Raw genomic sequence first — 19,258 nt, forward strand, 5'->3', positions numbered from 1 at the left:
CAGTATGTTTGGTAACAAATGATGAGGATGCAAAAGTATGTGTATGTTGTGAATATGCTAGGGAAAAGGATGAAGAACAACAAAGACAACAATCTTCAGGTCCAATCTTTAATTCAAGTATATTTTCATCAACAGATTCTTCTTGTCCAGTATTTACATTTGGAGCCCCAGTAAAAAATATGAATACAAATCATCAAAATTCTGGCTTTGTTCCAACTTTTGGTAATAACGAAAAATCTCCAACAACTCCAATAATTGTAGCAGAGGAAACTCCAATTTTACAAAGTGTAGATATTCATCAAGAAAGAAAAGAAGAACAAGAACAGTATTTTGATAAGTTTAATAATGATTTTATCGAATATCAATCATTTATTAAAAAAGTACCAAATAATAATAAGGTACCTTTAGGTACTGTTTGGGTGTGGGGTTCAGGAGAATGTGATCAATTAGGAATAAAAGAAACTTTATTGGATGAAGATTTATGTTTAAAGAGACCAAAACGAATAGAAATCATTTCTAAATATGAAAATATTGTTGATATCTCTTCTGGAGCTTTACATAATCTTAATTTTGACAGAAAAAGGTGAAGTACTTTCTTGGGGGTGTAATGATGATGGAGCATTAGGACGTCTTTCATCAAAGTTTAAAGCTAAATTAGAGAAGCTTAATAAGAAGAGTGATAATAATAAGAATAGCAATAAAGATGAAGAAGATGATGATGAAGATGATGATGAAGATGATGATGAAGATGAAGAAGAGCCTGAAGATAGTGAAAAGTATCCAAATAAGATAGAATTCCCATTAGATATGAAGAATTGCCAAGTAAAATCAATTATTAGTGGTGATTGTTATAGTTGTTGTTTGACAGAGAATGGAGAAGTATATTTGTGGGGATCATATAAGGATAGTGGAGGATATATAGGATTCCCAAACTTTCAATTAATGAGTGGAAGTTTAGTGGGTTATAAACAGTATAATCCAATAAAAGTTCCAATATTTGGTATGAAAGAAGACTCTTCAAATAAAAGAAATATCGGAAGAAAAAAGATAAAATTAGAAAAGGAAACAAGTATAAAAATGGTAGGAAAAGCTAAAAAGATTATTGGTGGAGAGAATCATACAATTGTTATAACTGAAGATATGAGAATATTTGCATGGGGAAGTACGGAATTTGGACAATTTGGCATAAAACCAGTAGAGGATAAAATGGAAAAGACAAAATATTTATATCCTATAGAAATAGATCATGACACTTTGGGATTTCCTAATCATTTGGTAATACAGGATATATATTGTGGAAGAGCATCCACATTCTTTGTATTAAAAGATGTTAATAAGAATATTCTTCAGGTATTTGCATGCGGTAGAAATGGTAGGAATGAATTGGGAATATTTGAGAAATCTTCAGAAAATGGATGTGAGAATAATAATAATGAGGAGAATCCAATAGTTTTTAGGCCAAAAAAGGTGAATATAGTAGATTTTGATACAGAATGTAGCAAATGTAAGAGTACTAAACCAATTAAACAGATTGGAGGAGGACAATATTACTCAGCTTTATTAAATTGTTGTGGGGAAGTATTTATATGGGGAATGAAGGACTGTTGTGGTTTGGAGGGTCAGTTAATTAAGAATGGAAATGAGAAGATTTTAAAAGAAAGGGATATTAAGGTACCTACAAAAATTGAACATCTTAAGAATATTATAAAATTAGGATTTGGAGCAGATAGCTGTTTTGCTATTGATGCGAATGGAATATTATTTGTTTGGGGGATGAATTTGACTGGTCAGATTGGAATTAAAAAACTGATTGATTCAGAAGTTGTTTTGAATCCACAAATTATGAATCCTAAGACTTTTCTATTAGATAATGATGATTTTGATTCCAATTTTGTTTTAAAAGTTGTTGGTGGATCTCAACATTCTATGGCTTTGATATGGAACGGATCTTATTCAAATAAGTTCATGCTTGAAGAAGAAGAAGAAGAAGAAGAGGAAACTGAGAGAAGTCTTAAAAGAATGAATGCAAAGAGGTTTGATAAGGAGCTGGATATAGAGAAAGAAGAGGAAGTGGAAGAGGAAGAAGAGGAAGAGAAAGAAGAAAAAAAAGAAAAAGATAAAAAGAGAAAGAATACAAAGACTTTATCCAGAGGAGGAAGAGCTGGAAAGAATGATACAGCAAAGACCGTTATAAAAAAGATTGAGAAGAGTAAATTTGATAATGGCGGGGTCAAAACTGCCTCGAAGGCCAAAACAAAGACCAAATCCGAACCTAAACCCAAAACTGAGGCAACATCCAAGATAGCCAAAACTAAAGCTAAGACTGAATCCAAGTCAACTTCTAAACCTGTTGCTAAGGCAAAAACGACCAACTCCAAAACTAAGGCAAAAACTGAATCTAAAACCGAATCTAAAACTAAACCTAAAACTTCCTCATCTTCTTCTAAAGCCAAAACTGAATCTAATACCATCAAAACTACCTCCAAGACCAAGACAAAAGTAGATTCAAAGACGAAGGCAAGCACCTCTAAAACTAAAACCAAAACTGAACCTAAAACCAAAGCCAAAACTGAACCCAAAACCAAAGCCAAAACTGAACCCAAAACCAAAGCCAAAACTGAACCCAAAACCAAATCCAAAACTGAACCCAAGATTGAACCCAAAATTAAACCCAAAACCTCCTCCTCTACTAAAGCCAAGGCTGAACCCAAAACTACAAAAGCCGCCTCTAAAACCAAGGCCAGGACTATGACAACCCCCAAAACTACCAAAACAAAAACTACTGCTAAATCAAAAAATGATACATCTAAATCAACAACTAGTTGTAAAAAAACTACTAAATGTAGAACCAAAGAATAGTCCAATATAAAAAATATTAGTAATAAAATCTGATTGAAAATCCTTTTAATTATATTCTACTGCTAGTAATATTATATACTCGAAGAGAAATTAATTAATTAGAAATTAATTTAATATATTTATATATTATTTTATTTTGAAAATTACATTAACAAATGTCTTTATTTTCATTCATTCATTTTTTGTTCTTTCTTTCATATATTATTATTAAACTTTTTTGATCTTAAAATTCCTTTATGAGGTGAAAAAGAGAGAAATCCGACTAAAAATACTTTCTCTTTTAACTTGAACTCCACTTACACTTCTATCCCAAATAATAATATCATTTTCAAGTGAATCAAGAATTCTTTATCGGTAAAACAACAAAACCAGAAAATGTTGTTCTACATAATGGACATTTATCTTGTCTTAAGGATCTTAAACAAGATTCACAAGAAATACAATGTCTACATGGTAATAGTATTACATCCTTAGGATTTGACATACATATCAAACAATCCAATTCATCATCTTCTAATCCATATGTATCATATGGTTCAATTAAAATACCATGAGAATTTGATATAGCTTGCTTTAATATTATTGGTTTATACATTAAATATGGAATATTATAATGATCTTGAATTAAATCAAAATTTATCGCAATAATATTATTAGTTAATATTGATTCATCTTCAATTACTCCAATATTAGCACGAATTAATATCAATAATGGTATTCTTGGCATTTCTTTATTTTCTTCATTTTCTGTTTTTATTTTTACTATTGAAGAGTCAATATTATTTTTATTAAAATTAATAATATCACTATTCCAAAAGATTTCCTTATTATTATACTTATTTTGAATCTCATAATAATCACCATGATTTAATACTTGATGTTCATCTTTAGAATTAATTTCTTGTTCTTGAGTATCATAATATGGAGAATTTAAATTACATGAAGTTAAATATTCTGGTGTTAGTTTAATTTTCTCAGAATAATCTTGTGATAATCCTTTTTCATAATATTTCTTTTCTGTTATGTACATTGGGTTCAACTTATCAATTAATATCTGATACTTTATTTCATCCAAATTTGTACTTGGTTGATTTATTATCTTTTTTAAATCAATATTATATTTGTTATTACTACCACTCTTACTTTTAAGTTGATCATAATGATATTTATCTAATAATAACTCTGTTGTAACCGATGCTGAAGATAATAATGATGATTTGGTTAAAGCAAATCCTCCAAGATTTATATTATTATTATTATTATTATTATTATTATTAATATTAGAAACTGTATTATAAAAGAATGCATTTTCAAATAATCTTTTGATTGACCTACTTAATATTATTGCATTATTACCAAGCAATGAACTATTCCATGTTGAATAATTTAATGAATTACTTATTGTATTTACAATAATATTATCTCTTAATAATTGCTTTATTTTTGGTAAAATTCTTGTAATTCTTGGTCCTATATTAAATATTCCTCTTCTTGACATATTTGTATGGTAATCAAAATAATCTCTATCATGACTATTACCAAAATAATTGTAATATCTTCTATTTGATATTTCTGTTGTATATAATATTGGATTAATATTTGCTAGACTTTTCATTGATTCGCTTGGTGAAAAATCAAATGGTACATTCAAATCAGTTCTTTCTTTTTCATCATGATCAATTTCCATATTTTCAAATAATTTAGTTGAATTATTTACATTATTATTATATTCTAAGCCAATATTTGTGTTTTTTTCTACCTTATTTTCTTCAAGATTTTCGTTATTTTTCTCTTTTAACTTTAATTGATCAAACATTGATATACTTGATCCTAATGCCATTCTTCTTGACATTTTATTGCTAATAGTATTTAATTCATTTTCTACTTTTTTTTCTTCTATTAATAATTCCTTTGCTGCAAAATAATCAACACCCCAAAATAATTGTATTGAATGAGGAACAAAACTATCAACTTTAAATGATACCTCTAAACTATAACTTTCATCTGGGCTTGAAGAAGATGAAGAATTTGGTATTAACCTTGTTTTTAATGTTGATTCCTCCATGATATTCATTACTTGTAATTTTTTTACATTTATTGGAGATATTGAACATCTTTCTCTAATGATTTGTGAAATATGTGACTTTATCAATTTTTTCAAATCATTTGAATATGGACCTAATGATGGAATATTTATCACCTTGCCTTCTTCTTGTATTATTCTAATCATTTCATAAAATTCGACTATCTTTGATAATCTATTTACTAACCATATTCCTGAAATAATTACCAATAATCCCACATATATATTATGAAAACCTGGGCTACCGTATAAATCAAAACATAATGCAGGATATAATTTTGAACATTCTATTATTGATATATCTTCCATTATTATTATTATTATTATTGTTACTTTTCTTCTAGTAATTCAAATTCATTATTGCTCGAATATTTACTTAATTACTTCAATTAGAAGTAAAATACCCTCTCTTAACTTAAAGTTCTTTAATTAATAGTATTTAATAATATTCCAATCTCTTTTTTAAATAAAAAACTCTTATTCTTTCTATTAATCACTATTTTAAATTTTTATTATTTTTTAAAAAATATTTACATAAATTTTTTTTTATCTACTTAATGCACAAATGCAACATCCTATTCCCCCCACACATGCAAACCGCTGAACACCGGTATTAAAGTTTTGCATGTTTTATTATTATTTTTTTTAAATTCACACGTAATATATAATTACATGTGGACAAAACAGTAATAATAATAATATGAATAATAGCAATAACAATAATAATAATAATAATATTAATATTAATAATTATAATAATGATAGCATTATTTTTAACGGATTATATGCGATTATTGGAGGAAAAAAAGATATAAAAGAATCAAATAAAATCAATTAAATACTTTTTTAAGGAGTTAATAAAATACCAATAGTTAAAGCAAAATTCAAAATATTTATAACTTTTTTATTGTTAAGGTTCCCTTATGTAAATACCAAAACTTTTTAATTCCATTCAAATTTCTAATATCATGAGCAACAATAAATGTAGTTGAATGGCTAAAATACTTAAAAATAATATTTGTAATTAAAGTCGATTTCTTGTTTGAAGTAGAGTTCATATTCACATTATCATTGCAATAAATTACTGGAGGCTCATCAATTAGTAAAATACTTATTTCATTTCTCTTCAAGAAGTAATGAGTAAATAATAACAACCTCTGTATTTGCATTGGTAAATTTAATTCACTAATCTTCCTATTCAAATAATTATTCATTATGGTAAATCTGTCATTTCCCATTAAAAGAAGTGCACTTTCATCTGGTTTTTTCTCTCCTACAAAAGAATTTTTGAAATTTATCTTATGGTTTAAATTATTCATGGTTTCTCTCTCTAATAAATAATTAGTTACACCACATATGTTCAATGCAGAAATTATGTTATCATTTGAATAATTTTCAAATGGGTCAACAGATTCTCTTATTGTTGTATTTTCATTAAAAAATACCTCAACAGGAAGCATTGCAACATGTCTCATCATATTATAATCTTCCAAAAATATCTTCATTATTTCTTCATCCACATTACTTCTACATAACTTGCAGTTTACCAAGTGGTTGCTGTTTAGTAAATTATTATTGGAAGAAATTGGATGGCTTATTTTTCCTTTATATTTCAAAGATTTTGCTATTAAAAATAGTAATGAAGTTTTTCCAGACCCTGATCGCCCAACTATTCCTATTATCTCTCCTTTATTTGCTATAACATTTATGTTATTTAAACAACAAACTTGTTTTACCAATGTTCCTCTAACTTCTGAACGATCTAATTGAGATTTCTCATTCTCTGTTGATAAATTTGAATGGTAACCATATGCTGACTCTAATATTATATTATTATTTTGGCTCATTTTTATGTTGTCATCATATTTCACATTATTGTTTTCTAATAAATCATTCTTCATTTTGTATTCATCTTTAATAAGCTCCAAATACTTTCTCATCCTTTCCACAGAAACTAATTCCTTTTCTAGTCGCATTAAATACCTCACAACCTCGTCAATTCTGCTTAGAGAACCAAAAGCAGTAGCAATCATTAAAGCTATTAATATTTTTGAACTTCCATTTGAAAAATATGATGAAAACACATTGAAAAATGTTAATGGAATAATAATTCCAACTTGAAGTCTAATCTTTAGCCAAGCTTCCAGAGAAGACTGAATATATATTGGTCTCATAATCTCTTGAAGCTGGCCATATCCATTTTCTAAATAAAGTCTGTAACGAGTGAAAGGTCTTATACATTCTTTTCCATCGCATATATTTCTAACTGTATCCACTAGTAATGAAATCTCTGAAATGTAAGTATTATGTAATAATCTGCATGAATGTATAAAATACCTAAATATATATTTATATATTATATAGAAAAGTATTGAGAATAATATAGTCTGTATTATTGGATATTCTGAAGCTAATATAGATAAGTATATTGTTGCCAATACTCTATTAACTGCTGTAACAAATTGTCCAACCCTTTTAGTTGTACAATAATCAATTGTGAGTTGGTCCAAGCTGATTCTATTCAATATAAATGATACTGGTATATATCTGATACAAGAAGAAAGTTTTGATCCAATATATCCTAATAAAAATGAATTATGCAAATTATTCGCAGCTCTTAATCCAACGTAAACTTCTAGAATACCACTTGCAACGACTGATAGTATTGCCAAAACAATACAAACAAAATATGTGAAATAAAGAATATCAACACCTATAATTCCACCAATTTTATTTCCTGTTTCACTTACTAGTGATAAATTACCTAATAGTACTTTTTCTCCAAATAATAAAATGAATTGATGAAGCAATAGTAATACCAAATAAAGTATCATTTCTAATGATGATTCTTGAATCTTTTCAGTAATTGACCAATTTTTTGGATATTTAAATCTATTTGCAGCTTTTAATATATAGAAAAATAAAGTAGAGTATGAGTTTTCTGAAGAACCACCCAAAACTTCTTTTTTTGGAAGAAGCTCAATAAATTCTTCGGTTTTTTCCTCACAACATTTTAAACTATTTAATCCCATATCCACCCTATTTTCATACTTTGTATGAGTTTGGTTATCAGCAATTTCACTTTCATTACCGTTAGAATTACTACTTAAATTTAAGACTTCATCCTCTTCAGTGGAAAGTTCCCACAAATCTTTAGAAAAATCAGTATCAAAACAGAAATCATTAATAATAGAATGTATGCTGGAAGACGTATTAACACTTGTAGTTGATTTTGGTGACTCAATATTGACACCAAAACTCCTATTTTCACCATATTTGAATGGTATTACGTGTATTATAGATTCCAAAATATTATTAGGAAGGAAATTAAGCATTTGAGTATCCAAAATCATTATAGAGAATACATTCTTCAGTAATCCATTTTCATAATTAAATAGTTTTTCAAGTATTGAACAACAAACTGGAGGATCCAAACTACTAAATATTGAATCTAATATCAAAATTGGAACACCATCTTGAGGATCGTTATTAGATTCATCATTTTTAGATTCAATTCGATATAATGCTCTTGAAAGAGAAAGGCGAACCTTTTGACCTCTACTGAATTGAACTTGGGAAAATATAGTGCTCCTGGCCATATCATAAGTTGAAATACCCCAAGATACGAAGTCATTCCTTAGCTCACAAATATCTATAACTCTCTCCCATGAATCCTGGTCATAATCTCTTCCATTCAAAATAATATCAGCTAGACTCATACCATCTGTAATCCACGAATCCAAGGGAACATAACATACTGGGTTAGAAATGTCTGCCAATATATTCGATATTTCTCTTTTCTTTTGCAATTTACTCCTATTATTAATATTTTCAATTTTTTGATCATTTACTCCTAAAATATCCCTTCTTTCTAACTCAATCCTAACTCCATCCCTTCCATTAACTCCAAAAACCACCCTCCTACATAAATCAGTTAACAAATGATTATAAGATATATCATTACACGAAAATATTACTGGTACTCCATACTTCATCTCTATTTTTTTGGGAATGTTGGCGCCAAAAAGTATAGAATCTGCATGCAAAATAATATTTTCATTTTTGTCAATAACTTCAAAAGAAGTCGTATTTTTGGCGGGAAATTTGCTTCTTGTAATTTGCATTAGTTTTGCAAGTCTATTAAGAGCATTATTTCCTTCTGAGATGTAATATATAAGATAACATAATTCCTGAAGTGGGGTGTAAAAGGATGGGACGAGAATTGCAGAGTCAATAATCATTTCAATACTTTTGTAAGTATCAAAGTGGTTATACCATACATAAATGGAAATAATTCCATAACAGAAATATCCCATAGACCTGGATATAATTTCTTCAATAGTAAAAAAGTATTTTCTGAAAGATCCAAAAAGCATTTCGTTTCGTCTGGTTTCAGATAAAAGTTTGTGAAAAGTGGAAGTAAAATGGTCTTGAGTAAGATTTAAAGACCTTGAATTTTCAATAATATTAGTAGTTTCAGCAATTCTCTTTTCCCTATGAGCAATAAATGGCTTTTTGAAGAGAGTACTAATAAATAAAGATATTATAGCTCCAGCAAATAAAGTTGATAAGGAAAAGATTAACAATTTCATGGAATGATCATCAAAAGTTTTGATAGCAATTGCAAAGGTGGAAGCAATTTTTATCGGAAAGATGAATATTCTAATTGAATATGAGATAGCATTTTCTGAAAAATCAGAATCAACTGTAATCACATTTTGATATCTCGAAATCTTCGACTTTGGAAGTTGTTCCGAATCTTCATTTTGATATAAACAAAAATTAGAATCACAATTTGAAAGTCTTAAAAGTGAAATTCCATTAATAGCTCCAATTACTCTTGCTCTAACTCTCATAATATAATACTTGAGATGAGTATCAGATAAAAGAAAAGTAGCTTTAAGAATAAAAATGAAAATACTCGCAACAAAACCAGTTTCTTTGTTTCCAGCTGTTCTAGTACCTATTAAAGCTCCTATAAAGAGAATTCCCTTGTATTTAACAAAAGCATCCAAAGCAATTAATAGAAATGTCAATATAACATACCTACAATAATCTTCTTTAAATGCTTTTAATATACTTAAATACATATCAAATCCTGACCAGTTCTTATCACCAAGCTGATTTTCCTTTTCTTTTATTACTTTCTCCAAAGTTATTGTATCTTCCTTCACTGAATGAATAATATATCCAAATGGGATAGCTTTAGATTTAAGAGTAGTTAAATTACATTTATAATTACTGTTATCTTTGTTTTTTTCCTGATCATTTTGATGATTCTTAAATAAATAGTTAACAGTTTTGTCAATTTTATTTAGAAATAGATTGTCAATAAAACTTAATATTGAGCTGAATTTATTTGACATTTTTTTTTTCTTTTTAAATGTATTATTATGTACTAATTAAGATATTTTCTTAAAAGATCGAAAATTATTCAGAAAAAAACTTCAAATAGATTTGATGACTTTAAACAAATTAAAATCCAGTTTCTAAATTATCAAACAAGTAAGAGAAAGTTAATTTCGGGAAGAAAAGTATTTAAAATAATTTAAATACCTTACTCCTTTTAAATTCTCCAAATTAATCTTATTATCACAATAAGCTCTTATCAATTACATACAAAACTCTCAAATTCAATTGCTTTAACCTTGTTTATCTTTAAAACTATATCAAAGATATCATTAATCCTGTTTATCTTTTTTTCATGACTTTTTTTATTACCCACGAGACGTGCCTTTTTGTGGCGCCAACTGCATTGATGCACATTTGTCAAAATTGCATACCGGCAATGAGGGACTAAACAACATAAAAGGGACAAAAGTGACAAAAATCAAAAATAAAAAAAATGAAATCATTATATATTAAATTAAATTAAATATCAATTAAAGAAAAAAGATTAAAGTCAGCTTTAGCCCATATTTGTTTTGACAAAGCTGAATAGTTCGGAATTAGTAAATGAATTGTGATCAATTTGTGTGTCCCTAACTATCTTCCCACTACTCAAAACAAGAACGCGGTTTACATATTGAAGACTTCGGATATCATGTGATACTATGAATGTAATGCAATGCTTAAAGTATTGGTTAATGACCGATGAAAGAACACATCCAGATCTATTGGTATTTCCCAAATTTTCATTAAAATGATCTTTATCTGCCTCTTTATTTAAAAGTTTACGATTTCTCATCTGATTTCTTAAAATGACTGGAGGTTCATCAACTAGTAAAATCCTTAATTTTTCTCTTTTCAGGAAGAAGTTCACAAAAAGTAGCATTCTCATCTGGAGAATACCAAATCCAGTTTCATCTAATTTAGTTTCAAGAAATCTTAAAATTGTATTATTTTCGTTTAACAAAGCACTTTCCTGATCACATTCTGTTAATTCTGATTCAAAATTTAAGCTATCACTTCTTTCTAAGTATGATCCAAATCCACAAATGTTCAAAGCTGATTTAATATCATCTAATTCGTATTCATTGAGGGGATCAATCATATCTCGAATATTGCCATTCTTAGGGAAGTAAATCTCTAAAGGTAAAAAAGCTATGTGATTGAGATCTTCCTGGGACTTAATTACTGATTTAATGATTTCCTGATCGAAATCTTCAAATTGGAATCCAATTCTTTCTAACTTGTCTAATATTTTCTCATTATTTTTTTCCAAACCTGTAACTGTCATTCTTCCATTTGCACATAACAATATATTTGAAAGCACATCCAATAAGGTTGTTTTTCCAGAACCTGTTCTTCCTACTATTCCAACAACTTCTCCTGCACTAAACTTTGCTGTAACTCCACAAATACTTGTAACATGAATCACTTTTGTACCTATTAAATAAGAATTATCAAAATTGGAGTTTCCTTGAGATTCTAATCGAGAATGTTGCGCTTTAATATTCTCAAGCTCAATTTTAACTTGTCCTTTACTTTTCACATTCTGTTGTACCCCTATTCCACATTTTAAATATTCTGTACCAGCCTCTCTAGATGCAGCTATATATAGTCTAGATCTTTCTACTGAGACAAGTTCTGTTTCTAGTTTTGTCCAGTAACCAACGAGAATAGACAATAAAGGAGCTAATCCTGTTGCTGTAGCTATAGCTAATGCTAGAATAGATCTAGTTGATGATTCTTGACCACTTGAAATATAAGGTAAAAGAATGTTAATAAGTGTAATAGGAATTGTCAATAGAATCTTTATTCTCATTTTAAACCAAGCATCCAAACATATTTGAGCAAATCTAGGCTTCAATACTGAATTAATTCTATCCACACTAATTTTAAAGAAGAATTCTTTGACTTGGGTAGAAGTTAGGCATTTCTTTCCTTTACCAATAGTTTGAATCGTATCTACAAGAGGGGAATATTCAGAAATATAACATGATCTTAAAGTTCTACACCCATTAATAAAGTATCGTATAAAGAAGTAATATATTGAAGACCCAATAAGACCAATTATAATTAGGGTAAGTAATGAATTAGCAGATCCAAAAATCAAAGGAATTACAGAAATGATAACTGAATTTAAAATAATAATAACGAATCGAATTCTTCTGGTAATACAATAGTCAATATGTAGTTGGTCATTAGTGAGTCTGTTTAATATAAAGCTCAAAGGGAACCATCTTAAAATAGAATTTGAAGTTGCTCCCAAATAACCAAGTAATAATGAATTATGGAAATATCTTGCAGCTCTAAAACCAATTCTGATTTCTAATAGAAGAGCAAAACAAATAGAAACCATTGAAATAATTAAAGCTGTATTATAGAAGGAGAACCAAAAAGAAAGTACATTATATCCAAAGAATGAAGGCATTCCAAACAAGATTGCTTTAAATCTCCCTAAAGCGCTTGAATTAAAGAAAACAATAGAATTCCAACTTAATTGAATACTCTCTTCTCTGAGAATGATTAAAAGTAAAGATTCTCCAAGCTTTACCATAATTGGTGGAAGGATCAATAAAAATATCATTAAGTAGGATTCGATAGAAGAACCTGAAAAATCTTTTTTATTAGAATAAATGTCTTGAATGAATCTTTTAGATCCAGAAATAAACATATAAAAGTAATTAGTAGGATAATAATAACTGAATTTGTTCTTTTTTATATCAATTCTACTAGTTGTCTCCATTCTTTCGTTACTTGGAATTTTGTACCTTTGAAGATATTCTCGGGAATCAGCTTCAACTTGGTTAGATCTTTCCTTAATACTTGAATCAAAAGATACCAATTCCTCAAATGAATTTTGAATACAATTAACAGTTACTTCCTCAGTACTTGTAATCACTTTGTTATTCATATTAATTACCTTATAAGAAAAACCATTATTACTCGAAGCTTGTTTTACAGATTCCAATATCGGAGGTTCTATAACTATTATTGATATACAATCAGATAATAAACCATTTTTAGAGAAAAGTCTCTCAATTACAATCTTACAAACAAATGGATCTAAGGAATTAAGCACACAATCAATTAAAAATACTCTTGGCTTCTTTTCATTTGATGATAAGCAAGAATAAATCGCTCTTGCAATAGATAACCTCACCTTTTGTCCTGCACTAAATTGCTTATCCGTAACAACGAGACGTTTTGCATCATCAAAAGATTTTACACCCCAATTTAAGAAGTCCAACTCTAAATCACATTGATATATTACTTGTTGCCATAATTTCTCTTGATATTCACCTCCACAGAGAATCAGATCTGATAATGGAAGACCACTTAAAATCCATATCAACTGTGGAACATACCCAACTAAAATCTTTGAAGAGATTTCACAAACATTTTCGACTTGACCATTTTCTAACTTAATTGAGAAGAGCCCGCCAGCGCCAACATCATGCATTTGGCCATTTTGGCATGCAGTGGAATTGAAGAGAAACCCAGCAATTCCTTCAAGAAGAGCGGATTTTCCACTCAAAATTTTTCCAAGAACAAAACAAGGTGTTCCAGGAGAGAGTGTGAGGTTGAGATTAATAACACTTGGAGAAACATTTTTTCCACGAGAGAAAGTAATATTATTGAGTACAATACTGGATACAATAGGATCTGAATCAGTATTTAAGTTAGAACTGGTATTTTGGTCTGGGTCATTTTGAGTTAAAAAAAGAAACTGTGCAATTCTTTCCATAGAGATTTTACCTTCAATAATATAATAGACAAAGAAGATAATATCATTAAGAGGATGGTAAAAAGTAGGAATTAACCATACACTTTGAATAATCATTAGAGAAGCTTTGGCAACAGGGAGTTTGTTGTATAGAATGTAAGATCCAATGACAAGAGTGCAGGATAAGGTAATCCAGTTATCAAATATTTCGCTGGCCATGCAAACATATTTTCTAAGAGAGTTGAAATGTAATTCAACATTTCTTTTTCTCTTAATTAAATTATGAATAGAGGGAAATAGTTGTTGAGTAACTGATAAATATTTTGACTGCTCGAGAATACGAGTAGTTTCCTCTACTCTTTCTTCTCTTGCTTTGAGAAAAGGTTTTTTATACATTGAACTTAAATATTGAGTGGTTGCTGCAATTGTAAAGCATGAAAATAATGCAATTAGACAAAGAATAAGAGGAGTGCCTCCGAATACTGAATGAGCTACTAGAGCTGAAATTAATATGTGTATAGGATAAAGTATAATGTTGATGGAATTTGAGACGGCAAATTCTGTGAACTCAGAATCTACTAAAATAATGTTTTGATATAAAGATAGTATTTCTGTTGAACTATTATTATCTAGAATACAAAGCCCTTGCTTATTTTTAAGTTTTTTACATTCTAGAAACCTTAAAAGTGAAGATCCAGAAATGGCTGATTGTATTTTAAAGTGTATCAATGAATTATAATACTCACAATGTGTTGTTAATATGATACTGAATAATTGAAGTATAATTAAAAATAATCCAGGTAGTATATTTAACCAATTCAGTTTTGATGAGGTTTCTGATACAAAAAAGTTGAAGAATTCTTTTGCTTGAAATTTCACAAAGTATGAAATAGCCAGATTAATTGAAAAGAGAAGAAAATAAATGCCATAAAATCTTTTAAATGTTTTAAGTATAACTAAATAAACTGAAAACCAAGTCCATATATCCTTTCCATCATTATAATTTAGCTTATCATAGTCTCTGAAGGCTTTTTCTAATGTTTTAATATCATTAATTGACTCCTCGTTTTTATATTCATCAGGTATTTCAGAAGATCGAATATTTCCTCTTTGTTTTTCCCTATTTTCACGTTCTTTAATTAAAAGTAATTCAGCTGTTTTTCCAGCTTTTAATAGTAAGATATTATCAAAGAATGATTTGAACATTTTATTTAGTATAATAGTCTGGGTGAATATTCAATGTTCATACTTGTTTGTGTTTGATCTAGTATTTAGTAATTTTGTGAAAGCTTTATTTGTGTATTAAATGCAATGTGATTTAAAAAATTATAGTAATATTAATTGAATATCAGAAAATAAGTGTGATAAGAATTTCTGACTTTATTAATCAGGTCTAGTTTGAATTTTATTTCCTTTAATATAATTAAAACAAATGATTATTTCGATTTAAGTGCATAAATATGAAACTCTTATAAAAATTAATATTATTTCTTTAATTTTTGTCTTATTAAATTTAAACTAGTAATATTGAACTCGGATGAATATTCTTGTAGATCAAATACTAAATATTAAATCAGAAAATTCATTAAATTATTCTTAATTGATTAATATTTATTTTTAACTTAGAGACAAAACATGCTACAATTATTATTATTTTTTAAATTGGCACCGGCTATACCGGCTATATATTTTTAATTTATACCGTTGCCACGTCATTAATTGACATGTGGACAAATATTTTTAAAAAAAATTAGTTGAAATTATGATTAATAATAAATAAATAAATATTAAAATAAGGTATATTTACAAAAAAATATATTTTTGAAATTTTCTTACTACATGGTTTTTTATTTTTGTGAAAAGGGAGTTAATGTAACTTTATCTCCTAATAGTTAATATACAAACTACAATAAATTATAATTAGTATGAAGAGAAAAATACATATTAAAAAAATGTAATAGAGCTAGTTAATAAGCTTCAAATACTCTAAAGTTGTTATTAACAATCAATAGACGGTTAATGCTTGAAATTTGTTCAAAATGATGTGTGGCAATAACCACTGAGCAATTTGGAAAGTATTTTTTTAAAATAAAATCAATAACTGAAATGTAACCGCCATCTTCTGTTGTTAACCTATAATTAGGTAGCTCGTCAAGAAGAAGTAGTCTGTATTTTTGACTATTTAAAGCAAGACGAAGCAAAAGCAACATTCTTTTTTGATTCCCATTAAAGTTAAAGTCACTTATAGGTAAATCAAGTATTTTGAGATTCACGGGGGAGAGAATTAAGGGAAAAGATTCACAAGATTTCGATAAAAATTCCTTATCTTGAGTTGATTGGTCAAACAATAAATTCTTCTTTTTATCAACAAGTCCAAATAAATCCAATAAATCTAAAATTTCCAAGCTTGAACGAATATTCTCCGAATCCAAAACCTCTATTAGTTTTAAGTTCCCAGGAAAGTCTACTTTGATTGGAACGTAAGCTATACCAGACAAAAATTCGAGCATTCTAACAGAATTCAAAAGAATATTTGGATCAATTTCTGATACTTGCGTTATGGTTTTAATTCTTTCCAATGACGATTCCTTCATCCTATAGTAATCATCCTCTTTCTCATTGTAGCTTTTGGTTTCAGTTGATTTCTTATTACATAGGTACTGGCTATAACGCCCTCTATTATTATTTCCACTTATTCTCCCACCTCTAAAAATAGACAAATACTTTTTTTTCTCTTGAACTTCTTTTCGTAATCCGTCTTCCAAACCTAGTAATCCACCCTTGACTAAATTCTCCGCCTCATCGTTATCATCATCATTATCATCAACTCCTATTTGCTCACTATCATCTCCTATTGTCAGTAATCCCCTGTGAATAGTTTTGGCGCCTTTATAAACTTCCATAATCCCACCTATCACCTTTAACAAAGAAGTCTTCCCTGAACCGGTTCTTCCAACAATACCAATAAAATCGCCAACTCTAATATCCAAATTTACTTTCCTTAAACAAGAGTACTGGATAAGGTTGTTATAGTTATTTATTGTTGAGGAAAATGGATCATTTCTTAGTTTAAGGTGTTTGCAGTCAACATTGTTCAATGTCATTAATAAAGAAGAGTTCTCTGTTGAGTTAGAATAATCAATCTTCAGGTTTTCACCAAACCTGTCATCTTGTATAGCCTCTATGAGAAGCTTCATTCTTGTTACTGCTAATAGCTCATTCTCCATTTTTACCCAATATTTCACTGTTGAGGAGGTAATCTTCGGAATTGTTAATCCTACACCAATAATAAAAATTACTATTTGTGGAATAGTTTTCTCATTTCCTTTAGAGTTTGGAAACAATATTGAAAACAAAACATTTATTGATGTTAAAGCTACTGGTAATAAAAAATCCAATCTTAATCTAAGCCATGCAAACATCATATTTTGACAATAAAGTGGCGCCACCATTTCGAGCGCCTTCCTATTGCTTCTCTGCATCATGTATGAGGATAATTGGTTTTGATGAATATCGTCAATTCCGAGGTTAATAGAGTGTGCAATATCTGATATAGCTGTTTGAGAATTCAGGAAAAGTAGTCTGAGAGTTCTGCAAGTGTTTATAAAGTATGAAAGGTAGTTCCAGTAGATAAATAACAAGAATAGAAAACCAATTGGAATACAAGTCATTGGATCCTTAAAGTTAATTACAAATGAGATAATTATAAATGCAATAATTTTGTTAACTTGGTGAAGAATTTGCCCAATTCTTTTTGTGATACAATAGTCAATTACTAGTTGGTCGTTTGAAAGATGACTAATTATACTAGATACTGGAATTATCTTTATTATTGAATAACTTGTTAGGTACCCATATAAAATTGTATTATGAATATAATTAGCAGATTTTAATCCAATATAGATTTCTAGAAAAATTGTTATCACAAAGTTTAATAAGATTACTGAGCAATAATGCATGTACTTAGCTAAGTCCTTAAGTATATTTGAAGTTTTCTTCAAGTTATTAATTATCTTGTACTCAATTATCTTAAATGACAAAAAAGGAACTGTTGACAATAATAAATAAACAAAGATCAAGGACTTATTTCTCTTAATGCTTGAGGTCTTATTCATTTTTGTATCAAATTTATATCTTATTTTATCATTTGTATGAAATAAATAATAATTTAAAGAATTTGAGATCAATCCACTATTTCTTATTGATATTAAGCTATCTAAATCCCTCTCTATTCCCATCTTTCTGTTCTCCTTTTTTAAGCTAATTGATGAATTTGTCTCGGGTATTAAATTCTCATTCATATTATTATTAATAAAGTATATTATGCTCTTCAAAAGTTCCTCATTTTCACATGGATCTTCTCTAATTAAATCCTTTATCCCAAGAATGTATTGACTCATAATCTTAGAATCCTCACTAATATCAGTTACTTTTATTGTACATGTTTTGTTATATTCTAATATTGTCTTATATCTATCTTCAAATATCAAACTTTTACAAGAATTTAAATAAACTGTGAAAAAAAATAAGTTAAGTAAATCTGGACTTATTGAGATTATTCCAAAACTAGAACTCAATATTCCTGAAAGTTTGTCATCTTTATTGAAAAGTGAATAAATCATTCTACAACTTGTCTCTCTGTCCAATGAGTCAAAAATATTCTCTATAAAATATATTACACTGTAATTTCTTCCTAAAGGACCAGTTGAAACTAATGATGAAGTTGAATAATCCAAGCTTTTTGTATTTTCAGAGCTCCCAATACGATACACTGAACTTTGAATTAACTTACAATAAAGAGACCTAGCAAAGGATATTCTGATTCTTTGACCGGTACTTATTTGCTTACTATTAATAATATCATTCAAATTAATGCTTTTATTGAATATATCAGTATCTAACTGGCAAATATTGATAACCAAATTCCATAAATGATAGTCAAAAGGTTGATCACAGATAATCATTTCTTCAAGCTTAGAATTATCTAAAATCCAAGATTTCTTACTAATATAACATGATAATTTGGCCATTTCTCTGTTATTATTTAACGAAACAATATTCTCTGAATCTTTCATTTTACATCTAAGTAGGAATCTTGAGTTATATATATCTTGACCTGTTGAAATACTTGCAATATCCTTAAAGAAACTTGGGACTTTTTGATTTGGATTATCTCTTTCATAATCAAAAATTATATTTAGACA

At 28.3% G+C, this 19,258-nt stretch overlaps 5 protein-coding genes across 5 annotated transcripts; 1 reads left to right on the forward strand and 4 right to left on the reverse strand.

The window, feature by feature from the left end:
• Nucleotides 1-522: 522 nt before the first annotated feature.
• On the forward strand, nt 523-2,859 carry Chro.40154 (regulator of chromosome condensation). The annotated part of the gene is made up of 1 exon (XM_662055.1): nt 523-2,859. The coding sequence occupies one exon, from the start codon at nt 523-525 to the stop codon at nt 2,857-2,859; it is 2,337 nt and encodes a 778-aa protein (XP_667147.1).
• A 337-nt stretch (nt 2,860-3,196) lies between these two features.
• On the reverse strand, nt 3,197-5,251 carry Chro.40155 (C0740c). Its single annotated transcript, XM_662056.1, has 1 exon — nt 3,197-5,251. One exon carries the CDS (start codon nt 5,249-5,251, stop codon nt 3,197-3,199), a length of 2,055 nt encoding a protein of 684 aa, XP_667148.1.
• Nucleotides 5,252-5,835: 584 nt separating this feature from the next.
• Chro.40156 (hypothetical protein) lies at nt 5,836-10,308 on the reverse strand. The annotated part of the gene is made up of 1 exon (XM_662057.1): nt 5,836-10,308. The coding sequence occupies one exon, from the start codon at nt 10,306-10,308 to the stop codon at nt 5,836-5,838; it is 4,473 nt and encodes a 1,490-aa protein (XP_667149.1).
• Nucleotides 10,309-10,850: 542 nt separating this feature from the next.
• Nucleotides 10,851-15,260, reverse strand: Chro.40157 (ABC multidrug or ion efflux transporter). The annotated part of the gene is made up of 1 exon (XM_662058.1): nt 10,851-15,260. The coding sequence occupies one exon, from the start codon at nt 15,258-15,260 to the stop codon at nt 10,851-10,853; it is 4,410 nt and encodes a 1,469-aa protein (XP_667150.1).
• Nucleotides 15,261-16,021: 761 nt separating this feature from the next.
• Nucleotides 16,022-19,129, reverse strand: Chro.40158 (ATP-binding cassette protein 1). The annotated part of the gene is made up of 1 exon (XM_662059.1): nt 16,022-19,129. The coding sequence occupies one exon, from the start codon at nt 19,127-19,129 to the stop codon at nt 16,022-16,024; it is 3,108 nt and encodes a 1,035-aa protein (XP_667151.1).
• Between the last annotated feature and the right edge of the window lie 129 nt (nt 19,130-19,258).

The sequence above is a fragment of the Cryptosporidium hominis genome, assembly GCF_000006425.1.
Source record: "Cryptosporidium hominis TU502 chromosome 4 CHRO014077, whole genome shotgun sequence".
NCBI classification, from domain to species: Eukaryota; Apicomplexa; class Conoidasida; order Eucoccidiorida; family Cryptosporidiidae; genus Cryptosporidium; species Cryptosporidium hominis.